Here is a 27,896-nt window from a genome sequence, read left to right on the forward strand (position 1 = left end):
TCTGCAGAACATGCATAAGCGACATTTTGGGTTGCGACCCATCTGGACGTTTCAGGCCGGAGCCCTAATTAATTCCCAAATCAAACATAACATTATGTATGACTGAAGCTGAAGGAAACAAAGTTTAATGTCACAGTAACATTTTATTAATTGGTTTCAAAAACTATAACTCAAACATAAATAAATTTTTATTTAACAAAATTTCAATGCATTAATTTTAAGGTGTGTTTAAGTCTCAACATTTTTGATGTGGCTGAACTTGAATTTTAGGCAAGGGAGAGAATAAAACACCAAACTAACTAGTAAAAGGTTATAACTATCATTCAAACCATCCCTTTCCTGCAAAACAATGATGAAACATGGGCAAATAGTTAGAATATCAGATATTCACACATTAATTCTGTTCATTCACGCATCCATTGCACACTTTAAGTTGACTCTAAATGCCTGTCACGATCGGATGTTCAGGAGTCAAATATTAAACATCCAAAACAGCTAAGGTCTTCAATTCCTTTTGTATACCTTCAAATTTCAAAATGTTCACGATTTTTTTCTGTTCACACATTTGTGGTGTGGGGAGCACTCCCACAATTCAAAACTCCCTCACACACCAACTTCACAATACAATTAAAAAAAAATTAACAGTTATGTTTTCAAATTCTCTCTCAGAAAAAAAAAATCAGCAGTCCTGCATCAGTCACCTCACGAATATTATCAACATGCAATGTTAAAAAGTTTTCTTTTTTTCCCCACTCAGGCAAGAGGTAACATCACTGTGTCACTAAAGGATGCAAGTCAGTAGTTTATTGTCCAAATTCAGTACATTCGGGCTGCAGATAATAAGGGGAGAGAGGGTGTTGTAAACTTTCCTACCACGATCCAACCTCACAGTGCAAGGGGACAAAAAGCACCAGCATCACCTAGTGGCAGGGCTTCCACATGGAAAATCCACCTCTCTGAAACAGTCCATGTCCTGCCTCAGATAGAAAAATTAGACCAAAGGGATATCGTCAGAATGCAAGACAAAAAGACTGACGTTTTCTGTCCAAAGACTAACAAAGATGCGAATATCCAGCATTCATTTTTATAGGGAACCTGAGCTAGAGGCAACATCCATTTACAAATAAAGTATCAACCAGATCTAAAAATGCAGCATGGGCTAAAGATTTAAAGCAGAGCACCAGGAAACATTCAGATTCACCTGTCATTAATTGTATACATTACTTTCAAAAGTTCCCTTTCTATCTCCGAGCCATTTTGCAGGAACATAAACATCATTTATCCCAAAGAAAAACTTCTGATCAATAGAAACAAATTAATTTTTACAACGATGAAACCAACTTTTGTTAAAATCTGCTCATGAAAGTGTCCATCAGTCTGATTCTTATTGAGAACGTGTTACGAAAAATATACATAGTATGTACATGGGTGCAAGAGCGTGGGGGTCCCTGTTAAGGTTGCACCCATCTTCAGCTCCACTCGACGAGGAGACAACTATTCTCTTCCAAGCTGATGACATCTATCGCCAGGCTCGGTTCAGGAGCTTCACCTGCGCAAGGCGCTTTGTGATCATGGTTGTAAAAACCAGTCCAAGGAGAACGCTGCTGATAAGCACGTAATCATAATCATCCTTCAGAACATCAAATTGCTTGGATGGATAAACACGGGTCTGGAAGATGTCCAATCCATAAACAACCACCTGAAATAGACAAAGCATGCTCACTGTTAGAACTAGGATGCCAGTGATTTCCGACTGCAGCAATACTCTGGTTAAGCTCTGAGCATGAAGGGAAAGGCTGCACCATCTACCCGCATTTCTTCCAAGGCCTTGATCACGCCTGGAAAAGGGAAAGCAGTGTCCAGCTGCGTGTTTGAAGACTTCCACCAATGGTGGGTATAACATCATTAGTTGAAGTAGAGAATTATTTACTGTAACTAGCCAGAGCTGCAAAAATCTAGACTTAGCCAAGTGATTTAACATTTATGGGACCAGGAATGAAGTCTAAACCATTAAAATTACTGACATTAAATGGGGCCAAGCGATTTCATCCAAGCAATAAAAATAAACAGATATATATATAAAAACATGGCATTGTGTGTAGAAAGGAACTGCAGGTGCTGGTATATACCGAAGGTAGAGCAAAGTGCTGGAGTAACTCTGAGGGTCAGGCAACATCTCTGGAGAAAAAGGATGGGTGACGTTTCGGATCAGGACCTTTTGTCCGAAGACAAAGTATTTAACATAAAGTTGATTTTTATGCCAAGTGCTTCCAAATCGGTCAGCCACAGTGGGAAGGGCTCGGCCAGGGAGGATTTGTTAAATGTGTTCAAGTGAGCTTCCTTAATAAACCTACAAAGTTGGTGGTGGCCAAGGTGAAAGCAAAATCTCAACAGTGAGACAAGTGATGATACATTAGTAGACATTTCAAATGAATCATAGTTACACATCATGTTACAAAATGGAGAATTTAACTAGGTATTGTGGAATTTGACCACATTCCCCTGCTGTGGTCTCAGACAGAACCGCCAAGTTGAGCCTTAAGAATCTGGCACAAAAGACTTGACTGTCATCGGCAAAAGAGGTTGCTGGACACTCACAAGGCAAGTGGACTCCAGACCAGATGGAGCTGTGTATATCCCCCGTACTCTGGAAAGAGACTGATTGTAGTTGATGTACCATTCTGGTCGGATTGGTAGTTCTGGAGAATAAGGAATTAAATTCTCCTCTCTGAAAGAGAAAATAATAAGGGTTATAAAAGAAACTGACGTCAAATTCTGGAGTTACAAAGCACCATGACAGGTTAAAAACAGGAGCGCAGGAATAGGAGTATCCCTTTGACACCATTTAGTGAGATCATGCCTGATCTGTGAGTTTAATTCCTTTTGCTAAAAATGTAATTAATATCAATATTCAATCAAAATCAATTTCTGCTTTCGGTAAAGGGCATTATTTGTGTCAATTTCATTTGTTTAAACATGTCTCTCAATTTCGCTCCTGGACACAATTCTATTATTTCAGTACCTCACTATTCCTAGATTGAGTTATTTCATGCCTCACTATTCATAGATTGGAATCTGCAAACATAATTTATTTTTAACTAGCCGAAGTGCTGCTTAATATGCCGAAGCCATTGTTCAAATCTATACCTCCTAAATTCCTGATTTTTGCAATTGCTTTACGCACATCAGATAAATGGTGCAAGACCATCATATCCCTTTTAAACGTGATTCTACATGTCTAACCAGCACATTTATAGCTGAAGCAAGTTCTATCTCCTATCCTCGAGACAGAAGGCCGATATTCCATTACCTTTTCGATTATTTTCTCGACCTATCTTATGATCGATGCACACAGACCTCTTAATTTCTTCAGACTTCGGTTTTATCAATTTACCATGTACAATGTAAACCTATCTTTCCTTTCCACTTACAAAGAGAATGACCTCACATTTGCGAGTTTTGCCACTTACTTGATCTATTATCTTTCTAAATTGGTTTTGCCACCACAATGTCATTGATAAATCTGGATGTGAACTAATGTCTTAAACATGGTGAAAAGTTGACACTGTAACATGGATCCTGTGTGGGATCCCACTGGTAACATTCTGCTAATAATCCTCCTGCCATTCAATTACCCAGCCATATCAATAGATTGTCTTCACCACTGAGCTTCAACTTTATCATACTTTTATGAAGACTTTGTGCAATTTTTTTTTTGAGGTGCAGAAAAAACAACAGGCATTGATAGTCTCCCTGCTACTCCTTCAAATCTTCAAAAGGAGTCACCTCACATGACCTATCTTCACAAAGTCATGCTAGATCTCACTGATCAACTCAACACTTTCAACTGTCCAGTCATTCTCTCAATTATATAAATGAGTAAATGCAAAGTCTGAAGAAGGAACCCGACCTAAAACATCACCGAGCCATGTTCTCCATAGATGTTACCTGGCCTCGAAGTTACTCCAACACTTTGTGCTATTTGCTCAAAATTCCAGCATCTGCCATTCCTTGTGTTCTATATGCAAAGCCAAGTGGATTAACTGGATTGTATTCCACATTTGCCCACCAGATTTACAACAACAGATGAATCACGTTTAATATTAGTCCTATAGATAAGTTACTATAACATGGGAGAATGTTGGGGACACAAGGAACTGCAGATGCGGGAATTTTAAGCAAATCACAAAAGGCTGGATGAACTTAGTGAGTCACGCAGCATCTGTGCTTTGAAGAAGGGTCCCTACTCAAAACATTGCCTGTCCATTCCCTCCACAGATGCTGCCCAACCTAGAGTTGCTCGAGCACTTTGGTGTTTTACTCAAGATTCCAGCATCTGCAGTTGCTTGTATCTCCATGGGAATGTATTAACTCACCGGCTTTGCTCAGACGGAACTTCCGGGCGACGAGGATCCAGAAAGGCTTTAGGTAAGGAAAGAATCCCTCCAGAGTGCAATGCAACTGCCAGACAGAAAACTACCCATTAGAATCAAAGATCAATTGCAGAATACCAACCAGTCAATCCAGTGCACCCTTTACTGGCAACATGGAATTATAGATTCCGATTATAATGAGGCTCATTCAGCCCATCATGCTGATGCTGGATTGAAACATTTAACCTTTTGCAACAATGCTTTTAACATTTCCCCTCTCAAATAGATATCCACACATCTCGGCATCATGTTCCGTGCGGACATTGTGGGCCAAAGGACCTGTCCTGTGTTGCAGTATTCTGCTTCTGTGTGCTTGAAATTTGAATGATTTAATGTTTTAAGTTTAACTTTCTGGCATCCAATATAAAGAAAATAAATCTAAACTCCCTTCTGGTTTCCTTCAAAAATCTACTAATGCCCAATGCAATTGGATTAGCCCATTTACTTTATCAAACCTTCCATAAATGTAAACTCCTCTACACATCCGTCAGTTTCCTATCTCTCCCCGAAATAAACATCCATCAACATTGAGATCCACCCGACCATATCATTTCTATACCCACTCCATGGTCTTGGCATCACAATATTATAACTGTGGCAAACAAACCATAGGTAACTTAAGGTGTGTTTCAGGAATTCAAAGCCAGCACTTAACAAGTCAATAATCATGCAACCAACCACAGTGGTGCAGCTGATAAAGCTGCTGCTTCTCAGCACCAGAGACCTAGGTTCCATGCAGACCTCGGGTGTTGTCTGTGTGGAGTTTGCAAGTTCAAGAGTCAAGCGTGCTTTATTGTTATTTGTCCCAAAAACGGAACAATGAAATTCTTACTTGCAGCAGCACAACAGATATGTAAACTTAGTACTCTGTAAACACCATAATAAACAAAAAAAGTTCAGTATATAAAAAGCAAACAACCAAAAATAGTGCAAAGACAAAAACAATAACCCTCAACTCTATGTAGTTCAGTTTGCTTGGCGGTTTTACTGTTTAATAGCCTGATTGTGGTTGGGTCTCTCAGTGACCGCGTGAATTTCTTCTGGGTGCTCCATTTTCCTACCACATCCCAAAAATGCGAGCTTGTAGATTAATTGCCCTCTGTAAAAACTGCCCACAGTGTGCAAGGAGTGGGACAACATAGAACAAGGATGATCAATGGATAGTGTGGTTTCGGTGGGGACAGTTTGCATGCTGTATAATTTAGCAAAAAAGCTTTTCACTGTACCTCTGTACACGTGACGGTAAAATAAACTATCAATCATTCAAAAAAAAAGTTAGCCTCAGGAATGCTTGATCCAGAGAAGGGGGGCGGGGAAAGCAGACATCGAACATAATCGGAGAGCTTGGTAACTGGGCCTGTCTTAAGGTATGTCCTGTCAGCTCAGAACAGAATAACCCCATCCATCATCTGTTATGCACTCTCCATTACATGCCCCAGGAAGGTCTTCTACTTACTCAGCAGGTGGCGGCTGGTGATCCCTTTCTCTGTGATTGTGGATTCCACCAGACTGATAGCTGATGGAAATATATAGGACTGCTGAAAGATGATGGGAGAGAGAGGACGGTCCATTGAGCTGAATGCTGTGCTGTTGTATTGCTCTGTTCCCTCGAAAAGCTCCAGAACAGTAATCTCATTCCTTCGGGATTTTGTGTTCCAGTACTTGTACTTGCAAAGGAACAGCAGACAGCGGAGTTAGGAATAAGTCATACATCGTAAACACAATCCAGGCAGTGTCAAGAAACTAATTAGACTAAACTGCAACAAAGGAACATTAGAACAAGTCAGCAACTGAACACTCGGACATTAGAGATGGAGGGGGAGCACCCAACATACGGTAGCAATCATTCCAAAAAAAAGTCCTGTGGCCACTAATGGTGGACAATCACACTCACGGCTGAGATTTCCATGCAGCTCACACACCCACACACACAGATGTGGAAATTATTACACTAAGTGTGGTATTGAATTGCCAAAACATTCAAATTATTTGAAATTGCTGAACTTGTATCCAGAATCAATAAGTAAAATGATACGTGTTTAAATTCCAGATTCAGATTCCTCGTTCAGTTTTTTTGTCCATTTTTAATCACTATCCAGATATTTTTGTTGGAAACGTGCTCGGCTGGATAGATCTTAACTGTGACACGTACCATAGCCAGCTTGCATGACAATATACAGGGATATTTAATGTATCTGCCGCATGTTTCACGCACATACACAGTCGGGGGGGGGGGGGGGGGGGGGGGGGACTACAGGGATCATCGAAGAGGAGGAACGATGAAAGAACAATTAAACAAAACATTTATACACAAGATTTGAGTGGCCAAGCCAGTCGTGTTGCGGAAAATGTAAAGACATCACTAAGTCCCTAAGTTATTAGTCTCCATTCTTACCACCACCCAGTTCTCCGAATGCACAATATTAACGGGTCCCCTTGCTTTCCGCTGCACAGACTCGTGAGTAATTCGACCAGTCACTCCATCGATAAGGTAGATGCAAATGAAGGTGCGCTCATGGTGTGTATCTGTGCTCTCAGTCACCACCACCAACAAATTTGGATTCAAATACTGGAAAGCAAGATTCAGAAGTCAGGGATTCAGAAGATAATCTGGCAATTTGATAGTCATAGATTCATACAGCATGGCAACAGGCCCTTCAGTCCAACTCAACCATGCCATTGAAGTTAGTCCCATTGGCCTGTGTTTAGCCAACAGTCCCTCAAAAGGATTCCTATCCATGTATCATTCCAAATGTCCTCTAAATACTGTTATTGTACCTGCTTCAATCACTTAATCTCGCAGCTTGTTCCATACACCCACCACACTCAGAGCTAAAAAAAGTTGCCCTTCAGATTCCTATGAAATCTTTCCACTAACACCTTCAACCTATGTCTTCCAGTTCCCGATTCCCCAATTGCTGGGAAAAAAAAGATTTTGTGCATTCACTCTAGGTAAACTGGGAAATGAATCAGTAAATTAAACGAATAAAAACTACAAAATACAAAACTACAGAATCTTCTTGAAGTAATCTCAAAGGTAACAAAGTCATTCTCATCAGTGATTGGTCAACACATTAAGAGGGATAGGAAGGGGTGACCAAGGAATAAGTAACACAAACGATGGTCCTGTTGCGGTTAATTGGAGTCTAACAGTAAGCGCGACATGTACCATGTTTGATTGATCAATTGTACAAAGAAATGAAATTTATTTTCATTAATCTGTAGAATCATTCAGTGCTGACAGCAGCAACTGTTTAAACGCATTGCCACTGTTTAAACATCCTTGCCCATTTTGTTCATTCAATATTGTGCATTGGTTTTTTACTTAACAATAAACACTGCAGGTCTATTCTTACTCTGAGGCTTTGCTCTTTAGTGATGCCAGAGTACAGTTCGGAATGATCCCAGAATTTTATTTTGCCCAGCATTCTCTATTCTAACAGAAATAGAGAGAGGACTTGGACAGAATTGTCCAAAAAATCTATTGTGCATTATTCCACAAATGCTATGGACAAAGGTGTGCCAGAGGCATTTGGCATATTCAAGATCTGCTCTCTGTTCACATTAAGACAGACGTACTTTTAAATTCATATAGATTCTAAACAACATTAACACGCCTAAAACAATAGGAGGGAAATTGAAAGCAGGGACGCATGATATTCCAGTTGGTCTACAATCCAATGGATTTTTTTTATTTTATGCACACACCCAGTATTCTTCTCCCATTTCTACTAGTTCATATCCGTTCACCCTTCCCTTTTCCATCCTCCTTCACCCCCATTTGTTACCATCTGTCACCTGTTGCACTTACCTATGACCCACACACCTATACACTTGGGATATTTATCCCTCTGTCTCCACTTCCCAAGCATGCCCCCATTTGGTTCCACCCATCACCTTGCAGCCTGTCTCCACCTTCCCGCCCCACCACCTAGCTCCAGCTGCTGTTTGTTCCCTTCACCCAGCAGTCGTCTCAAAACTTCCCTCCCCTCCTCGCTCCATTTCCCGACACCGTACCTTATAGAGGACACTCCGATCTCCCATAACCCGGCCTTGTGAGTGCACGTGCTCACTCGACCGCTTTCCCTTCACAATCACTATTTTTTGTGTGTCTGTTGGAATCACCACTTCCCAAATTTCTTCCGTGCTAAGATCCTGCAAAAGGGAGGAGACAGATTCAATAATAATAATAAAACTGCTCACTGGTAGAAAATAGAACAGTCCATCAGAGTTCATTTGGACAGAACTAATCAGACAGAAATAAAAAGGTGCAAGTAAAACGGGTGTCAGGGGTTCTGGGGAGAAAGCAGGAGAATGGGGTTGAGAGGGAAAGATAGATCAGCCACGATTGAATGGCAGAGTAAACTTGATGGGCCGAATGGCCTAATTCTGCTCCTATAACTAATGAACGTGAAAACTGACCATGAAGCTGCCATTACCTGTTGCACAAAACACACCTGATTCACACATGTCCTTCGGGAAAGGTAAAAGCTCTACCTTACGAGGTCTGCAATATGCAGAACTCCAATCTCACACCAAATTGGTTCTCTTAAACATTCCCCGAAGCAGCCAAGTGAGCGTCCCAGTTATGCCAAGTGGTTTCTCACATCCCAGCAATGAATTTTTAAACTATATTAGATGTTATTGTTTATTTCCTGTGTATTATCTACTGCATTAACATGTTTACATACACGCTTACAACAAGGTGAAAAGTGTGACATCCAGTTGTGTATCCATTGCCCTGGATCCCAGAGAGCAGTATGCTTAAGAGGAAGCTATTAAATACACTTCAAGTTATTTACTCACAGATTTAAAACTGACCACACTACCTTGTGCAGACTGTATCCATTCAACTTTCCCAAAACAGGGTCCACCAAGTAGAAAAAAACGATAGGGGCCGAGTTCTGCAGTTGTTGCAGGATATTTCTGCTGGAGGGAAAGACCGTTACCTGCCAAGAGATAAAGCAGAGAAACCACCCTTGACATCTTTGACCATTGTAAAATGAAACAACATCAGTGTTCAGCTGGAATAGACATATCACAGTGAAGGAGTCCAGAATCCTGTGACTTTCCAACATGGAGGATGAGACATTGTTTCTCAAGTTTATATTCAATCTCGGTGGAAAACTGCGGGGGGTGGGGCAATGACAAACAGATCAAAGGAGGAGTGAGATGGAGAAATTAAGTGACAGCTTGTCAATGGACCCAATTAAAGCAGCCACCCATTCTGTTTTTGGTTTCTACCAAGCAACTGTTTATCATCACTGCAATCCTGAGCACATGCATTCATTGTTCTCCCATCCTCCCTGCAATGTCAAATTAAGCTATTTTCCCTCGTTCAGATAACTGGCAAAGTCATTGACCTCATACAGTAACTCCGTTTCTCTTTCTACAGATGTGGAGTTTGAGCATTTTAAGTTTTTGTTTCCAATTTACAGAATTTGCATTTTGCTTTTTGGTCTTCAAAGTCCTGTGACTGTTGTGCCACTCGGCTTGGTCAACAACAATTATTTTGTTAAATGGCTGCCTAATAAGATCAGTTCGACCTATAATTTGACATAGCCAAATACATCACCATCAGCACGAATTAATTAGAGACAATATATCACACCAATGGACCCATTATGGAATCATGAGATTTGACATTACCTTATGCTCATCATCAATTAGGAGCAGAACTTTAGCATAATCTTGGTCAACAATTGGAAGCAGCAAAGACTGAAGAATAGGGCGGGTCAAAACTGGTGGATTGATTTGACTCCGTTTTCCGAAGATTGGATTGAAGACATGAAGAGAGCTCAGTCCGGTTTCCTGATTAAAGAGTGGGAAAAGAAAATGGGAAAAGGGATAACATTTGAATCAATCTTAATACGGAATATGTAATGTTTTAAATAAAATCCTGTGAACAAAATTAAGAACAGCGTAAATAGTAGTGACTGGTTCAGGAACGTAATTTAGACAAATGCAAAAGTGGCTATTTACGCCACATTTTACACAAGTATTACTGGCTGTCTGCAAAGCAGTCTGAACATTTCGACAAGGTGAAGGGGTTATCAGATTCAGTCATTTCCTTGTTTCTGCCAAATATAAACCCATACTATCCTTGTAACCATTACTGACAAAGCAGTTCATAAGTGATAGGAGCAGAATGAGGCCATTCAGCCCATTCTGCCATGCAATCATGGCTGATCTATTTCTCTCTCTCAACCCCATTCTCCTGCCTTATCCCCCAAACCCCTGACACCCGTACTAATCAAAGTTGTGATCATTTCCACATTACACCCATATTCCCCTTCCTTCTCCCAAACCACTTCTTTGAGTAGATGTTTCAGACAAAAATATTTCAGAGGCTTACTACCATATGTTTAAATTCAAACTTATCTAGCCATTGGCCCATAATACTTTACATATTTTCTGAGCTATTATATTGTTTTTACCATCTGCGTTCATTTTTTCCTCCTCTTTCAACCCCCTGCATATCCTTCACTTCACGTTTCCTCTGGACCAAGGATCTAGATGTGAACATCACCCACGGACAATGAACTTAACCTTCCACTTTCAGATCTGGCTGAACCCCAAGGTATTCATGGGCCCATTTCCAAAACTAATCACTCTTCAGAGAACAAAGAATACACTTCTTCACCACAACACATCCTCCTCTGCCTTCTCCATCCTCTCTTCCAAAGATGAAGGAGCTAAAGAACAATGTATAATGAATGTTTTCATGTGTTGACTGACTCCATGTGCCTGTGATACTGCCACAGGCAAGATTTTAATTATACCTTTGCCTCCTTTGCCTCAACGTACTTGCACACGTGACAATAAATGTGCCTTGATGCCACAAGATTTGGTGCCATCCCTTTCACTTCAGCTCCCTTTGCCAATTTACTTTTTCTTTAGTCCAACAGGCCAGGTTTTCCTGGCTCTGCATGACATTTTGGACTGTATTTTAGCTCTTTTACCCAGTAGGCCCATCAACGGCATTTTAAACCAACCAAATTACTTATCACATAACATTTCTTTCATTTGCTGACATTTTAGATTTTCTCGGAACTCTCCTCAAATCCTTGTCAAATCTTGCAACCACTCTTCCAAAAAAAAACTATGCTAGATCCATCTATCCTACATCTCCAACATTTGGATGGCTATTTGAATATTGATTCAGAGTCCCTTGCTTAGATGCACAGAGTCTCTTGCCCTGCGTAGGTGAATCGAGGACCAGAGGACATAGGTTTAAGGTGAAGCGGAAAAAATTTAATAGGAATCTGAGGGGTGATTTTTTCACACAAAGGGTGGTTGGTGTATGGAACAAGCTGCCAGAGGCGGTAGTTGAGGCAGGGACTATCCCAACATTTAAGAATCAGTTAGACAGGTACATGGATAAGACAGGGCTGGAAGGATATGGACCAAACGTGCAGGCAGGTGAGACTAATGTAGCTGGGTGTGGGCAAGTTGGGCCGAAGGGCCCGTTTCCACTGTATCACTGTATAACTCTATGAATGACCAAGGCATAGAGGGGTATGCAATTAATGCAGGCAAGCAGAATTAGGATAGATAGGCATGATAGCCGGCATAGACACAGTTGGTCAAAGATCCTAGAATACAGAACATAGAACAGCACAGCGCAGGAACAGGCCCTTCAGCCTACACTGTCAGTACACAACATGATGCCAAATTAAACTAATCTACTCTCCCTCCATATGATCCACATCTATCCATTCCCCACATATCCATGTGCTTCTTTAAAAGCCTGCTAAATGCCCCAATCATGTCTGCCTCTACCACCACCCATGGCAGAGTATTTCCCCTCAAAGAGCAAAATCCCGTACCAAGTCAAATAATAAATTCTGTAAACACTCTCATTGCCTAAACTGAGACACTGCAAAGTGGGCACACAAGACATGAAACCATTGAACTTGAATAATGATTAAAACTTACTCAGTGAAAATGCTCCACTAATGTTGGAGGACACAGCTTATATTCTCACCTTGTCCTTAATGATTAGGGTGCATTGTGGTGGGTGAGGGAAATGAGCTGTCGTTCGCTGCACTGCCAGTTTGAAAGAGGAGCCTGGTTTCACATTCTCTAAATATTGCTTCCACAAAATGGTTCCCGTGCTGCTGTCAATTCCAAAGAGCTGAAATTTTTTTTTAAAAGGATGTCAGAAAAAACCCATTCAATTCAGCATGTAAAATGACAATGAAGACAACATCTAAATGTCTGGAAACATTTATACTGCCCATAAATACTATGGGCAGCACATAGTCGCAGTTGGTAGAGCTGTTTTCTCATAGCACCAGTGACCCAGGTTCGATCCTAACCTTGGGTGTTGTCCGAGTAGAATTTGCACATTCCACCTGTGACCACAAAGGTTCATTTGGATGTTCAGGTTTCCTCCCAACATCCCAAAGACATGTGGGTTGATAGGTCGCTGTTAATTGCCCCGAGTGTGCAGGAATCTAGGGTGGACTCGAAACTGGGATCACTTTGAAATAATGTTAATGGGTGATCAATGATCAGCTTGGACTTGTGAATTAAATGAATCCATTTCCAAAGCCAACCACTGGTGTCAAAAACTTAAATCAAAGCATTTCTTCTATTAACAGGCACTTGATATACCAGAATGAGGAATAAAAGGAGAGCTGATATTGTTATACGCCTTGATAATGAAAAGTGCAAGAAATTATCAAAACAATTTAAAACTCTCATCTATTAATAGATCTTCTGTCCTTTCTCGCGCACTTTATATATTCTTGCAGTGTGTTTTGAACTGATGGCGCTCTCACTGGACCTTCTTTGGCAACCGAAAAATATACCTACCGGTTGCCAACCTTGCCTCATCTCCAGGTTAAAGTAATACCAGCTAATGGCGTGATTTATCATCAAAGGTGGCACTGGGTAATCAATGAGAAAATAAGACAGTGACATACTAGTCCCGGTGTCACCACACCTGACAAATTGTGGTAAGAATGGTTTTAACTATTATGAGACTGTTCTGTTCTGGTCTCCACGCCTAAACAAAAGATACAAAATCAGCACATATAAAATAATCCGGAATAGAATAAATGAAGGGCAAAATCAGATCAGTTTTTGCAAAGGTAGACAAAATTGCTGGAGAAACTCAGCGGGTGCGGCAGCATCTATGGAACGAAGGAAATAGGCAACGTTTCGGCCCGAAACATTACCTATTTCCTTCGCTCAATAGATGCTGCCGCACCCGCTGAGTTTCTCTAGCAATTTTGTCTACCTTCGATTCTCCAGCATCTGCAGTTCCTTCTTGATCAGTTTTTCAAAGTGAACGGACAAACGATCAAATACAGCTCAAGAACAGGTGAATGAAATAGATTACTTTGGTGCATTACACTAATTTTAAGTAATTTTGTGCCAAGATGCAGAATTCTGCAAATATCATTTTCTACTGTACAATTGAAACAAAATTTAATAAAAGCACCAGGAATGTTGCATGGATTTAACACTCGGTATGTGTTCTCCTCGTGATCTACGGATGCACGGTACAGCAGGTGGTCCACGAGCCAACTTTCACTATTTTAAGCACTATTTTTAACCAACTCAATGAGGGGCTGCAGGTCACCAGCTTATGCAGAAACCCGGCCAAGCAGAAGACAACTTGCTATGAATCGTTTACCTTTCCACATGCTGTTACCATCACCATCATCTTCTGCAGGTTAAACTCATCCCGGGCCAGGTTTTCGATCGTTATTTCATTCTTGGAATGATTACGAGGTTTGCGTGCATTGTAAAACATTTTGAGGAGGTGGTAGCTCCATGCTTGTAGCAGAATCAGCTGCGAGGACAGCCGCTTCATAAACATTCCCATCGGACCATCTGTCAGAATAGATACACAATCAGAAATGGTACGAGAACAGAAAACTGTTTCATATACACAAAGTGCAGGAACATTGGTTTTCTATCTGTGACTAACCTCTTAGCAGTTTTGGGCATTTAGATTCAATCTGTACATTTGTGTGGACCTCTCTCCCTGATGTTCAATAGATTCCTGTATGCATTTTTTGACATTGTAATCAAATAGATTCAGCCCTTCAAGCCAGTTCCCACAAACCAGCATTTGCAGTTCCTTGTGTCCCCATATTCAGCATGATCAGAGCTGATCATCCAATTTCAACACACTATTTTCTGCATTCTCGCCTCTAATCCCCCAATCCCTTTAGCCCCAAGAACCATATCCAACTCCTTCTTGAATATATTAATTGATTCGCAGGTTCACAACTCTCTGGGTAAGACAATTTTCCTCATTTCTGTCCACCCTTTTCCCTTGGACTATGATGCCTGGTCGAAGACACCTCAGTCCTGCATCTGGTCTGTCCAGTTAATATTTGAATTCTACAAGTCCCCTCCCATTCTCGTACATTGGAGCAAATACAAGACTAATCAACCCAATCTCTCTTCACAGTCATGCTGTTTCAGAATGGTTTAAGCGTGAAAATCTGTCCTCAAAGAGGGACATACAAGGAGCAGTCTCACCAAGGCCACATACAATTAACAGTAGGATATCCCTGTTCCTGTACCCACATCTTCTCATCATGAAGTCCATCACACTAGTTTCCTTCTTAACAACCTGCTGCATCTACATGTCTTCAGTGTCCAGTTCAAAAGGACACTCTAGTCTCATTACATCTCTCCCTTTTCTAATCATTGTGGTCCAGATAAACTGTTTTTTGCCAGCATAGTGGATAATTTCATACTTATCCACCTATCCTTGCCACCTAGCCTGTTTGCACATTTTGCACACTAATTGATTGTGCGGGATCTAAGTAAAAAGCTTTCCAAAAACTCCAAATATCCATGCATCACAGCCTGGTTTGCAAACAGCTCCATTCAAGACCACAAGACCGAGAGCTGTGGATGTCGCCCAGACCATCACGCAAAGCAATCGCTCTTCCATTTACTTCATCTACACTTCACGCTGCCTCGGCAAGGCTGCCAGCATAATCAAGGAATACTCTCACCCTGGTCATTCCCTCTTCACCCCTCTCCCATGAGGCAGTTTGAAAACTCATACCTCCAGATTGAGGGACAGTTTCTTCCTAGCTGTTATAAGGCAACTGACTGAATGGTCCTCTGATCAGCTGGAGTGGGATCCTGACCACCCGTCTACCTTATTGGAGACTTTTGAACTATTTTAAAATCAGATTTACACAAAATGTACCTTTAATTTGTGCACGGAGACGGCTTGACTGTAATCACATAGTCTTTTGTTTCACTGGATGGCACACAAACAAAAGCTTTTCACTGTACCTCAGTACATGTGACATTAATAAACTAAACACGGGTTCTCCCACCTTTATTCTGCTAGTTAGTTGCATTCTCTCGGGCAGGTTAAATACCAGAGATGCAAATCCTTGAATTTCACCGTTTACGGAAGAGGGATCTTGCAGATCAGTTCAGTCCTCGAGCATATGTGAAACCAAAAGAAATCTCCCCCCTTAATGGACATGCAAAAATAGGTTTGCACCTTCCAATAAAAGACAGAACAACAAAACTATGCATGAAACATGTTACCTTGCGCAGCTGGCTCCACAGCAGCATTAATAAAGAAAGCAGCATTTCAGTCATGTGTTGAACAAGCAGCGTAAACCACGAGTAGTATTCCCATCCCAATGTTTGCATCACAATTACAAATAAACTTAATGTGAAGGATGTGAATACATTATGATGAAACTTTTGAACAGCTCAATTCTAGGCTTTATTCTGCAATGGCTGTATCAGAGATTTTTAACCATGGTGCACCAATGGTTCCAAAGGGAACGCGTCTTGTTGATAAATTTAGAGTGCTAGTGTTATGCAATATGCACTGGTGCAGTAAATAAGCAGCACCTTCTCATTTGACTCCTATGAAAAACGTTACCGATTTTTGCAATATGAAAAATGCTAATTAAATTAAAATCAACATCACTGATGACAATCAAGTGCCAAAGTTATAAAATCCGCTCTTGCAGTTCAGAATTCGTTGCCCACCCTCCAGCAGCTTTCACCCATTTCTGGAGCAGTTCCAGAAATGACCAGATTTGTTAAACTCCTCGCACTTCCCACTGTCGTATTTTAGCTTGTGATTTGCCAATCCAGTCCCACATTAACTACACATTCACTTCCGATTGGCACAAAGCAGCAGGCAAAGCTGACAACACTCTGGAAACAGCCCAGCTTTCTAACACAGCTGCACACCATGTCATACTCCAGCTTCATAAATCCTCACGGTGCACATTAGTGTTCACAGTGATTAGTGGATGCATAGTTCACAGGATCCTGACCACCTGTCACATACTATTCTCCTTCTAATGCGTTAAGGAAAGTATCTAATATTATTAGTTACTAAACTGTAGATGAACACTGTCAGCCAGGAGGTGAGTATTAACTAAAGTCAATAACAATTCATCGGCTCTTCAAAATGGAGGAACCAGATTTTCTCTTCAATCTTAATCAAATGTATGTATGATTTAAGTGTTCCTTACTCTCTCCTTAGGAAGTTAGTAGCAGTTGAGTTGCTGAGCATTCCACAGTACCTGCTTTCTTTCCAAATTCACCCTCCAGCTCAGCCTGTGTTCCTGTTAGAGGCAAATCCACCATCTCCATGGTAACAACTTCTGCTAATGCCTCATCTCGGGTCCAAATAATTCGACCTGTGAAAATAGTGGATGAGAAATGGTAATTTGGTTTTGAGAAGGATGTAGACAGTATAGTGTATATATAGTGCCCTAAAATGGGGTGACCGTGTATAAACACTGCTGTAATTGCTACATGGTGAAACCAAAATGTATAAAAACGGCCTTTGTTAAAATCTGACACTTTGCAATTTAACCACATGTGATTTTTTTTCTATTACAAATTTCAAATTGTGGAGTACAGAGGCAAATAAATAAATGATGGGTCTTTGTCCAAAACATTATGGAGGGCACTGTATTTATTCATCAGCCCCCTCCTTTCCTCGACCATTTGACACACCTGGTTGTTGGATGAAGATTAACGCATGATCAAAGGTCTGCACCAGAGCACGATACCCAACAGAATCATCTTTCTTCAGGAAAGCCTGAATATAGAGCTGAGAGCAAAAGAGGATCATGTGAGATTCCACTCAAGAAGAAGCAAAGATTCACTGCAGATATACATCATTGAAACAGGAATGTTCCCATTGATCCTATTATATGTATGCAAGAACACCATAGATCTCAACAGTTCTGCAATTACATATCTGTAGCTGCAGCCTGTGCGTCTTCCTATGTTGTTCTACAAAATGCACAAACTAACTAGGTTCCCCAAGTGATAATTTCAGGGATATGTTGCAAAGCCGTCATAATTCCACGATTTCCCCCCATGCATCATTTCAGTAAATCATCCACTTTGCCCGGAATTCACAAAACACAAAGCCAGCAACCAAATTCTAACGCAGAGCTGCTTGCTTCCTAAGGTCACCCTGTCACCCACCCCCATCTCCCAACAAGTTCCCCAGCCTGCAATCAGGCCAGTCACACACTTACCTGTTCTGGTTGCCCACTATTTGGATCCAAGTTAAAGTTCATGGCCGTGTCTAACAATCGCCTGCCATAATCTGCAGAGTACAGATTAATACTTAAAGCCTGTGAAACAAAAGAAAGCTCAGTCCAAAATACAACGTTTCCGTTTATCACCAGACCAAAAATGCCTCCAGTATCAAACCCATGACATGAATGATCACCGTCCCATGGTAGTCTGTTTGATTATACAGGGAGGGAAGAAGAGAAAGTGAGTTAACTGTATTCCTTATATTGATACAAAGATATCAATATCATTATTTTCAATAATAATGATGTAGATATCATCTTTGTATAATATAAGATAATGTACATTATGATATACAATAAAGAAATTGATATTATCTGTAATACTACTCAGTTCTCCAAACAGTTCAATGTGAATTGAGGGATAAATATTGACAACGCCACAAGGAAGATATTCTGCCCATTGAATAACATGGGGTGGGGTGGTTTTTTAAAAGTCCCGATAAGAAGGCAAGTAGGGCACAGTTTAACATAATTTCTCGAGAACTTGAGCCCTTTTGTTACATTTAGTTCCTGGAACGTATAGCCACACTATTTTACTCTGCTAATCTGTCGTGATTTAGCATCTTCTTTAATTCTGTGTTCTTTAGGACAGTTTGCCTGGTTGATCTTGTAATAATACTTTCCAGATTGGTTATCAGGGCAGAACAATGCTTTTTCAGGGATGCTTAACTGGAAAATGTAGAGTAGCATTGTTACAATGGAGAGCAAACTTCCACTAGACTGTCCCAGCAAATACTTCCAGGGCAACTGCGGGACAGGTTACATGCAAAGTATTAAAAGTGTTAGTTTTGCTTTTGGTTGAAAGAGTTCCTTACTGTTTTGTTCCTAGATGTCATGACAGCTGCCACCATCTTGTCACCAGTTGTAGCAAAGGATACGAGCACAACCTGCAATAAGGAACACAATTATGCTTGAAGATAGACACAAATAGCTGGAGTAACTATTGCAATTCCTCGTATGTTGCAAAACATACTTGGCGAATAAAGTGTGATTCTGATTCTGAACTCAGCGTGTCAGACAGCATCCCTGGAGAAACGGAATAGGTGACGTTTCGGGTTGAGATCCCATGTCAGACTTTGAAAGAACCTTAATAACATTCCATTTTGATCCAAAAAGTGGGAAACAACGCAAGATCATATGAATAAGTCTAAAGACACTTGTGCCCAAATACCCAACCCATGACAAAATCACACCACAAAACTCTCAGTTATCAAAGATCAACAATTTACATCACATCACGGCTGTAAAAGTAGCAACAAGTGGTTTACCTTCCAAAAAGGCTCTACAACATCTGTGTAACTCATCAGGATAATGATGGAATACTCAACCACCCCATTCAATGGAGGCAGACACAACGTTCATAACATCAATATATTATTCAGAAGTGACAAAGGCCAGACAACTTGACGTTTCCGATACACACTCCCCTAGCCCTCCAATCACCAGCGGCATCAATGCTGGACACGCTCTAAAGCCGTGTTGTAGCATTTCCCCAAAATCACTTTGACATCACCCACCACTTTGAGCAGCAGTGCGACATCATCGCCTGCAAGGTGTGTATCATCCTGACAGAAATGCATTGCTGTTGCCAATGTCATTACTGGAACCCCTTCCCAACCAGCAATTACGGAAGCAATGTCACCGTCAGGTCAAAAATTATTCATAAAGAACCATCACAAGCGTTTTCAAAGGGGAAACCAGAGTAAAGTAATAAATGTCAGTGTCTCTGAATAAAACACTCATGTATATTAAAGTAAATTCAGGTAATATTCACACTATTGAATTTTCACCTGCAAAATCCTCAAATGGATACTTCAAGTTTCATGGAATGGGTTCCATTTGCAGTGAAATATTTAAACCTTGAATGATCCAACAAAGATAAACACCTCGCCCTGGTAGATACGGGCAGCTGAACAACTAAGATAGAAACCATCTACAATGAGCCAAGTCCAAGCTAATAACCACATTTCCTATCCAGGGTAGTGCTTCACATTCAAAAGAATGACCCCCCAAAAAATTAGATGCAAAATAGATCCCACTCAATAATAATTTCCAAGCACTGGGGGTTACAGTAGAGGCATCATTTGGTCATATATATGTAGACGTATTATTTGATCATTCTCACCTGTGTAAAGTCACGTAGCAGGCTGACTGTGCCATCATGCAGCTGTAATAATGCATAGTGGGTGTCCGACAACTGAAGGATGAATTGAGCAGCTGATGCCACCAGTGGTGACGACTGTGTTGTTATAATCCTTTCCTCAAACTCCTCATCTAGTTCCAGCTCCAGAGACTACAGGAAGGGTAGGAGGAAAAAGAATAAGCAAAGATCAATTCAGAGCAAAACTCAGTCATCTTTTTGCAACCTTATACCGGCATTAATTATATTTAAAAGATTTATCCTGCAATCATTAGCATCTTCTGCAGCAAAATAAATACAGGCGATCCCCGCATTATAGCTCTTCGGGTTCAGAAGTTCACCCTTACAAATCACTCCTGAAAACTTTGACATATAGAATATAATTTGCCCTTACAGAATTTTAGTTGAGAAAAAGTAAATGAATAAACACAATTTTAAATTTTCAATTTGCATATCTTGACGCATGCATCAATGACAGTTTAATGTTTACGGAATATTACAATATTGACGTTTTTTGCAAGGAACACAACACACCCTCTCCCCATAACACAGGCGCCACCTATAATAAGGCAAAGTAGCTGAACTTCACATAACTAACCTGCACCGATACAGAAAAACATTGCTACGTCTTCTGTGGAGGAAATGGATCTGGATCTGGATGTAGTACGCTGAAAAGCTCTAGGCAGAGCATCACTCAACACTGGACAATTTCATACTGGACAATTTTTACATTTTATCAAGCCAATTAACCTACAAACCTGTACGTCTTTGGAGTGTGGGAGGAAACCGAAGGTCTCAAGAGAAAACCCCACATAGATCACAGGGAAACTCCATACAGACAGCACTTGTAGTTGGGATCGAACCTGGGTCTCTGGCATTGCATTTTGCTGCAAGGCAGCAACTCTACTGCTGCGCCAACGTGAATGGACAGCTGACATTTTGGCTCGGGAGCCTTCTTCAGATTTAGAGTAGACTTGCCCACAAACAAGTCTGTTCTACATTACCATGAATCACCTTCAAGTTCCTAGCAACATCAATAAAAGGTCGATGTTAAAATGCCCATCTTCAAAAACAATCACAAACATGAAAGGGTGTAAAATATATCCAAGGGATTATAATTAAAAAGATAACCAATACTTGCTGTACTCAAGGAGGTAGTAGTGATTAGGGAATTTCTGAATGATTATTAAAGTACTTTATATCTCCTTCTGGCACATGAGGAATAATGAGTGCTCACCTGTATATCAACCTGCACCGGCTCTTGTTCAGATTGCAAAGGCAAGATCCAGAGTGAATCAGAGTCTGTGCACACCAGGTTTCCAGCCCCAACGATTCCACAAAGGTGACGCAAATGTCGAATCCAAGGAGTTAATATATTCAGCTGACAAGAGAAAACGCAAATTTGTCAACAGAAAGCAAACACCATTCGTGGTTTATTTGGAAAGGTCAATCATAATCTCCAAATTTGATGCACACAAGTATCTGATGTTAAGTAATGTCCCAAATACAATGCAGCACCCATACCCTCGACATCCATTAAACCCTGCACCAGGGTAATTAAAACTGGACAAAACCCATAAAAAAAGAGGTGATTGATAACTGGTTTAATAAATTGTATTGTTGCCTTAATCAGTGACTGAATCAAGAGTTTAAATGTCATATGCACCAACAATGGAACAATACAATTATTATTAGTGTTTGCTTTCCCCTCATGGAGACAAATAGACTGAGGGGTGAGAAGGATAGTGCACAAATAATTATATTTAATGTCCTAGCAAACACCAGGTTCAATTAGAAGTGAATCACAGATCTTGGATTAACTCGTGTTAGTACTACAGAAAGCATAATCAGCATTCGCTCAACCTGCGCCATTACATTTATGTTTGTTCAGACCATACCCTTTTCATCCTCACCAGTTTTCTTCAATTCAAAACAAATGATCACATTCTATTACACTGAACTCTGATTTCCAAACCTGCTCACACCTGCTGAATGATCCTTCCATCGTTAATGTCGTACTGAATTACAGCAAGACGAGAGTCCACGGCCATGCCCGCCACGTACACAGTAGCACCTCCGTCCGAGTAAAGCAGCTCATAATGGACCACATCGCTGAGGGGTAAAGTAGAGATACTGGTAAACTCACACAAAGGGACCGTGGTGTCCCACTGTCCTTCACCGCACAATTAAATAACTAAATGATCCTCCTATCTTCAACTATACACCCAATTTTAATGCAAGATGCAGTTACTACATAACTATAAATCATCATAATCGTTTAATGCTTGCAAGTGTAGATGCTTGGAATGAGCACGGCAGCTATCATGTTGAACATTGCCTGTGAGCATTGAAGCATTTACACATGCCTCCCTCCTGTATAGACTGTGGCTACACTTACCAAGGAGCTCAGATTCAAGGGATAACAAACAAAACAGAAAAACTGGAGCAGAAGCACTAAAATAAAGCAATTTACATCACTGACTTGAAATAAACCACGAGATTAGAGAGTGTAGACTCCGTGAGACATGTCACTTGGAATATCTGCAGACAGATCTTTAACTGCAACTCATCTCATAGTCAGCTGGGGCTCATTCTCACTTCCAAGTCAGAAGGTTCCACATACAGAACACAAGATGCTGAAGTAACCCAACAGTTAAGCAGCATCTCTGGAGAACATGGATAGGCAATGTTTCGGGTTCAATGTATATTTGCAGCTTCAGAGACTTTTGGCACAAAGATTTAGACTCGCACTCAGCACAATCCTGGAGAAGTGCTATACGACTGGAGATTTCAGATGGTGCATTAAATCAAGACCACACTTTGCTTTCTCAAATGGACATAATTTTAAAAAAGAACAATGGAATTATTCCTTTAGTTTTGGCTAATCTCTTTCATTCAATTAATATTTTTGATCACCAACATATTGTTGCTGCAGTAGGAACTTTCAATAAATTCCCACATTACAGAAGTGAAAACATTTCGAAAATAGAGACACAGGGAACTGCAGTGCTGGATTAACTCAGCCAGTCAGATAGCATCCATGGAGGAAATGGACAGACAATGTTTTGGATTGGGAGCCCTCTTTCAATACCTCAAAAATACTTCACCTAACCAGGAAAGATGGGAATTACTTTGAAATATCCTCAGAGAGACACAAAAGGTCCTATATAAATGCAAGTCTTCATTTTCAAAAATCAGGGTAGAAATCAAAAACTGATCATTGCATTCACTCAACTTCTTTTCAATAATAAACTTCACTCCATGAGCTCCCACGTATTATCCCATCCCTATTAACATCAATTGTAAAACACACAATCAGAAAATCACAAAGAATTCTATATGTAATCCCCATACCTCTCTGGTAGAGTTTCAATCCATTTTTGATGTCCATTTGAGAGATAATGGAGAGAAATGAATGTTTTCTTCACAATGGCAATGAATCTGACTCCTTCCTCAGAGCCAATGAGGGAACCAGTGTGAAAACTGAAACAATATTTTTGATTAAATCAGACAAGTTGCAATGACCATGCCCTCAAACCTTCTTCAACAAAACAACCAAGTATCTTAAGATTAAAACCACATGCAATAAAGGATAAACAGAAATATCAGATTTCAACCACAGATCAATTAGAAGCAACTAGTTCTTAGGTTTTTCTTAATTATTTTCAAAAAAATAGTTTTATGTTGTCATTGTGTTTCTATTATGTTTTGAATCAAGAGGACTTTGAAATGTCCTCAGAAGGTCATGAATTGCACCTTAGCATGTCATTCACTCAATCTGTTTCTAATAATAAACACTTCCTTCATCGTCATTGCCATTGTTGCTCAGAAGGCCAACAGAACAATCCCGATTTTTATTTTACACCTTCAAAGTCCAAAAATAATTAATGGTTAATATTGGGAAAAATTAATATTCCTCTAATACAAAACATATTGACTCAGTATGTATTATTAGTTCAGGTGACCATTTGCCTGCATGGGTGATGAGCAGACTATTTTCAAGGGGCATCGTTGCATGATTTGCTCTTCCCCAATTTTACAGAAGAAACTTGGAAACTCATTGTTTATTCTTCTTAACATGACATTACCACTTTCCAGGAACACGCCACACACTAAATTACCATAATCCCACAAGGTGCAAATGCTAGTGACAACCTTTAACAGAAATGTTGTACAGAGGGTTCCACGTGCACAGCTCACTGAAAATAGCAACACAAGCAGATAAAGTGGCAACGGTACGAGGCATAAAGTATAAAAGTCAGGAAGTCATGTTGCAGCTTGACAGTAATTCGATTAGACTGCATTTGGAGTACTGTGTGCAGTTCTAATTGTCCCATTACGGGCGAATGCGGAGGCTTTGGAGATGGTGCAAAAAAGGTTTATCAGGATGCTGCCTTGAGTAGACAGAATTAGCTACAAGGTGTGGTTGGACAAACTTGGATTGTTTTCTCTGAACCACGAGAAGCTAAGGGGAGACCTCACAAATGTTCATTAAATTCTGAGCGATATAGTCAGAGCCTTTTTCCCAGGGTGGAAATGTCAGATACTCGAGGGGATAGGGAGTAAGTTTAATGGAGATGCACGGGGCAATTTTGTTTTTACGCACCCCGGTCGGTGGATATCTGGGACGCGAGCCAGAGGTGATGATGAAACCATATAATGTAGTGGTATTGAAAAGGCTTTTAAATAGACGCAGGGAATGGAGGAATGTGGATCATGTGCAAGGAGAAGGGATTAGTCCGAGCAGGTGTCAAGTTTGACACAGACATCATACACCAAAAGGGCCTATTCCTGATATATTATTCTGTGCTGCATGTTAAAAACTCAAAAATGCAAATTAATTGCTTCAGGTGAATCACCCCAGAGATTTTATTTCCATAATTCTCCATAATATCATTGGCTATCAATCCTATCGAGACATGATGTTCTCACCTGCCAGCTTCCAGCAGAAATTCCCAGTTCAAACCGCCAATGTTCGTATCCCATGAGCGTAACATTCGCCCTCCTCCTGACACGGCCAATGCATCTGTGAAAAAGTGCAAGAACTTGCTCAGAATTCTTTAAAACCTTTCTTAAATATTTAAATTAAGGTTTAAATTAGTTAACATAATCCAGCAAACAAATGAATCCATTGTATGTTCGGCACAGACATTGTGGATCAAAGGGCCTTTTCATGTGCTATACGGTTCCATGTAACCCTGACAATGTAGTTTAAATAATTTTCAAATTATTCCTTCTGCCATTTTGTGTTTCATTTCCCACTGTGCTATCTTCCACAATCCAGTTATCAATAGCATCATATGATAGCATCTAGGGTTAATCCCACAAAATTAAAATTCAGTACTCTGGAAATGTCAAGATTGAACTCCACCAAAATTACATTCCATGGAAGTATTTCAATCTGGTAATCAGATTGCGGAATAAATCGGTGATTTTACAACAGAATGAAATAATCTCACAAAATAAGTATAGATTGTCTGAAACTGGAACCAGTGAAGCCTCATTGGGACTTGACAAATGCTTAGAGGAAAAAAAAAATGGATGATGTTCACTCACCCTGCCCATAAAATAACAATAGATCCACATCCCCCTCGGGACCTTCTTTATCCACCTGACGCCAGACTGCAAAACAAAAATTTAAAAACAAGGCTGGAAAAGGTGACAGTTTACAATCTAGAAGAAAAGATGGCTGACAATCAAGTTAATGATTGCAATATCGGCTCCAAATCAAACTCACGGATCTCCCCAGTCCTCAAGTTGAAAGAAGCGATCACATTTTTCTCTGTTACAACCACAAGCTTCTTTGAGCTCTGCGTAGGTGTATCAAAATATGCAAACCGGGGTTTCCCAACATATTGACGTCTCCTTAAAGAATTAAAACAGAAACAATACAGAAATTTAATGGTGATAAAGTACTGCTCAGGGACTTCATAAAGTAATAATAGGAACGTAGACATTAAGTCAATATGCCATTTGCCCCATTGTGCCAGTATTGGTCTTTGGAAGAGCAATCCTTTTCATACTATTTCTAAATTTTCTAACTCCTAATCAAAAATTGCTATGCCTCTCGCACCAATCTGGAAGGCTATACATTTCAGGCCATCACGACACACTGTGTAAGTAAAACACTAAGCTATTGCATTTTCACTGGGAACTATAGCTCCTTGAGCAAAACACAAAGTGCTGTAAGATCTGTCAGGTAGCATCTACTGTACAGGTTATTAATTTAATACGTTTTTGTTTGTTATACAGGGTATGTTATATATATGTATTGTATTTACAGGCATGTTAAGCTGTTGCCAGAAAGAATGTCACTGGTCTGTCGTCAGTACGTATGGCAATTAAACACTCGTGATTCCTTGCCTACTTTCTCATCTCTCTGTTCCAAAAGACCGTTCAAAATTGTGCACAGGAGACATAAGGAACTGCAGATGGTGGAATATTGAGTAAACCTCAAAGCGCTGGAGAAACTCAGCGAGTACGGCAGCATCTGGGGAGGGAATGCATTGGCGACAGGATCCTTCTTCAGATTGAAAGTCGGTCCCGTCGCCTGTCCATCCATGCTCACTTCATGGAGCTACTTCGCTCCACAGTCAAGAGTCAGTTTAATTGTCATTTGTACCGACAACGGAACAATGACATTCTTAATGTGCAGGATGGAACTGCAGATGCTGGTTTACACCGAAGACGGACACAAAATGCCGGAGTAATTCAGCGCGACAGACAGCATCTATGAAGAGGAGAAATGGGCGACGTTTCATGACCCGAACATCACCCATTCCTTCTCTCCAGGCGTGCTTCCTGTCGCGTTGAGTTACTCCAGCATTTGTATCTACCTTCAATGACATTCTTACTTGCAGCAGTTTAACAGGCACGTAGACACATGAGAAGGGGATGCTTCGTCAGCGGGAACCTCCTTCAGACTGAAGCGACCTGTCGACTGTCAATTTCCTCCACAGATGCTGTCCGGACCGCTGAGTTCTTCCAGCACTTTAGTGTATTACAAAATTGTACAATGGAATCCGTGTCACCGCGCATTCGACTCTCTGAAACGTTTCAAGCCTTTATTGCGGACTTGTGTCGAGGCTGAGTTGGTGTTGACTTCCAGTTAATCGGTGCGGACCAGCAGAGCCGCCCTGACCGGGTTCCCACAGCACCGGCTCCCGCCGCACCGGCCACTCGCAGCCTCGCCTCCCGATTACTGCCAACTCCCTGCCTCCCCGCCAGCCCCGGAGCGGCGAGTGTCTCCTCTCAGCGACTCACCAGTCGAACTTCCCGACCTGATCTTCATAAATCGCCGCTGAAAACTCGAAGAGAGAGAGAAGGAACCAAACGCTACAGAAAACCACCATCACTGCTCGGTCCTCCAGTATCCCGGCATGCACGGGAGCCCGGGACCTCCAGTGTCCCGGCATGCACGGGAGCCCGGGACCTCCAGTATCCCGGCATGCACGGGAGCCCGGGACCTCCAGTATCCCGGCATGCACGGGAGCCCGGGACCTCCAGCACCCCGGCATGCACGGGAGCCCGGGACCTCCAGTATCCCGGCATGCACGGGAGCCCGGGACCAGAGGCGGACACCGATCGACGTTGAAATCAAATCCGTCTAAAACATTTAACACTTTGTTTGTAGATTTTAAATTTAGATGGAATAATAATAAACGACGCGTTGCATCAAAGTCTAACTCAACAGTTTCGTCGTAAATGTTGGAGAGGATCTAAGATAGAGGAGGAGTAGGGGCGGTG

General features: G+C 40.9%; 1 protein-coding gene across 1 annotated transcript; it reads right to left on the reverse strand.

Annotated features, from left to right (window-relative positions):
- Positions 1-123: 123 nt before the first annotated feature.
- emc1 (ER membrane protein complex subunit 1) lies at positions 124-27,580 on the reverse strand. Its single transcript, XM_055659230.1, has 22 exons — positions 27,414-27,580; positions 25,888-26,015; positions 25,707-25,772; positions 25,083-25,176; positions 23,505-23,633; positions 22,136-22,262; positions 21,388-21,531; positions 20,136-20,303; positions 18,826-18,897; positions 17,948-18,046; positions 17,415-17,511; positions 16,976-17,092; positions 14,080-14,279; positions 12,421-12,570; positions 10,083-10,244; positions 9,263-9,382; positions 8,451-8,588; positions 6,829-7,002; positions 5,890-6,100; positions 4,377-4,461; positions 2,599-2,728; positions 124-1,699 (listed from the first exon to the last, which is right to left on the reverse strand). The coding sequence occupies exons 1-22, from the start codon at positions 27,563-27,565 to the stop codon at positions 1,520-1,522; spliced, it is 2,943 nt and encodes a 980-aa protein (XP_055515205.1). The 5' UTR covers positions 27,566-27,580; the 3' UTR covers positions 124-1,519.
- Positions 27,581-27,896: the final 316 nt, after the last annotated feature.

Source organism: Leucoraja erinacea, chromosome 30 (genome assembly GCF_028641065.1).
Source record: "Leucoraja erinacea ecotype New England chromosome 30, Leri_hhj_1, whole genome shotgun sequence".
NCBI lineage: Eukaryota > Metazoa > Chordata > Chondrichthyes > Rajiformes > Rajidae > Leucoraja > Leucoraja erinaceus.

What these genes read in the sequence shown, in the direction of transcription:
- emc1 (XM_055659230.1), bottom strand. Translation starts at nt 27,565, where the DNA reads ATGCCGGGACACTGGAGGTCCCGGGCTCCCGTGCATGCCGGGATACTG. An exon ending in AATCTTCATCCAACAACCAG is followed by an intron (nt 17,093 to 17,414) that starts GTGTGTCAAATG and finishes CTATTTTCACAG; the next exon opens with GTCGAATTATTTGGACCCGA. An exon ending in ATCGGAGTGTCCTCTATAAG is followed by an intron (nt 7,003 to 8,450) that starts GTACGGTGTCGG and finishes CTTGCTTTCCAG; the next exon opens with TATTTGAATCCAAATTTGTT.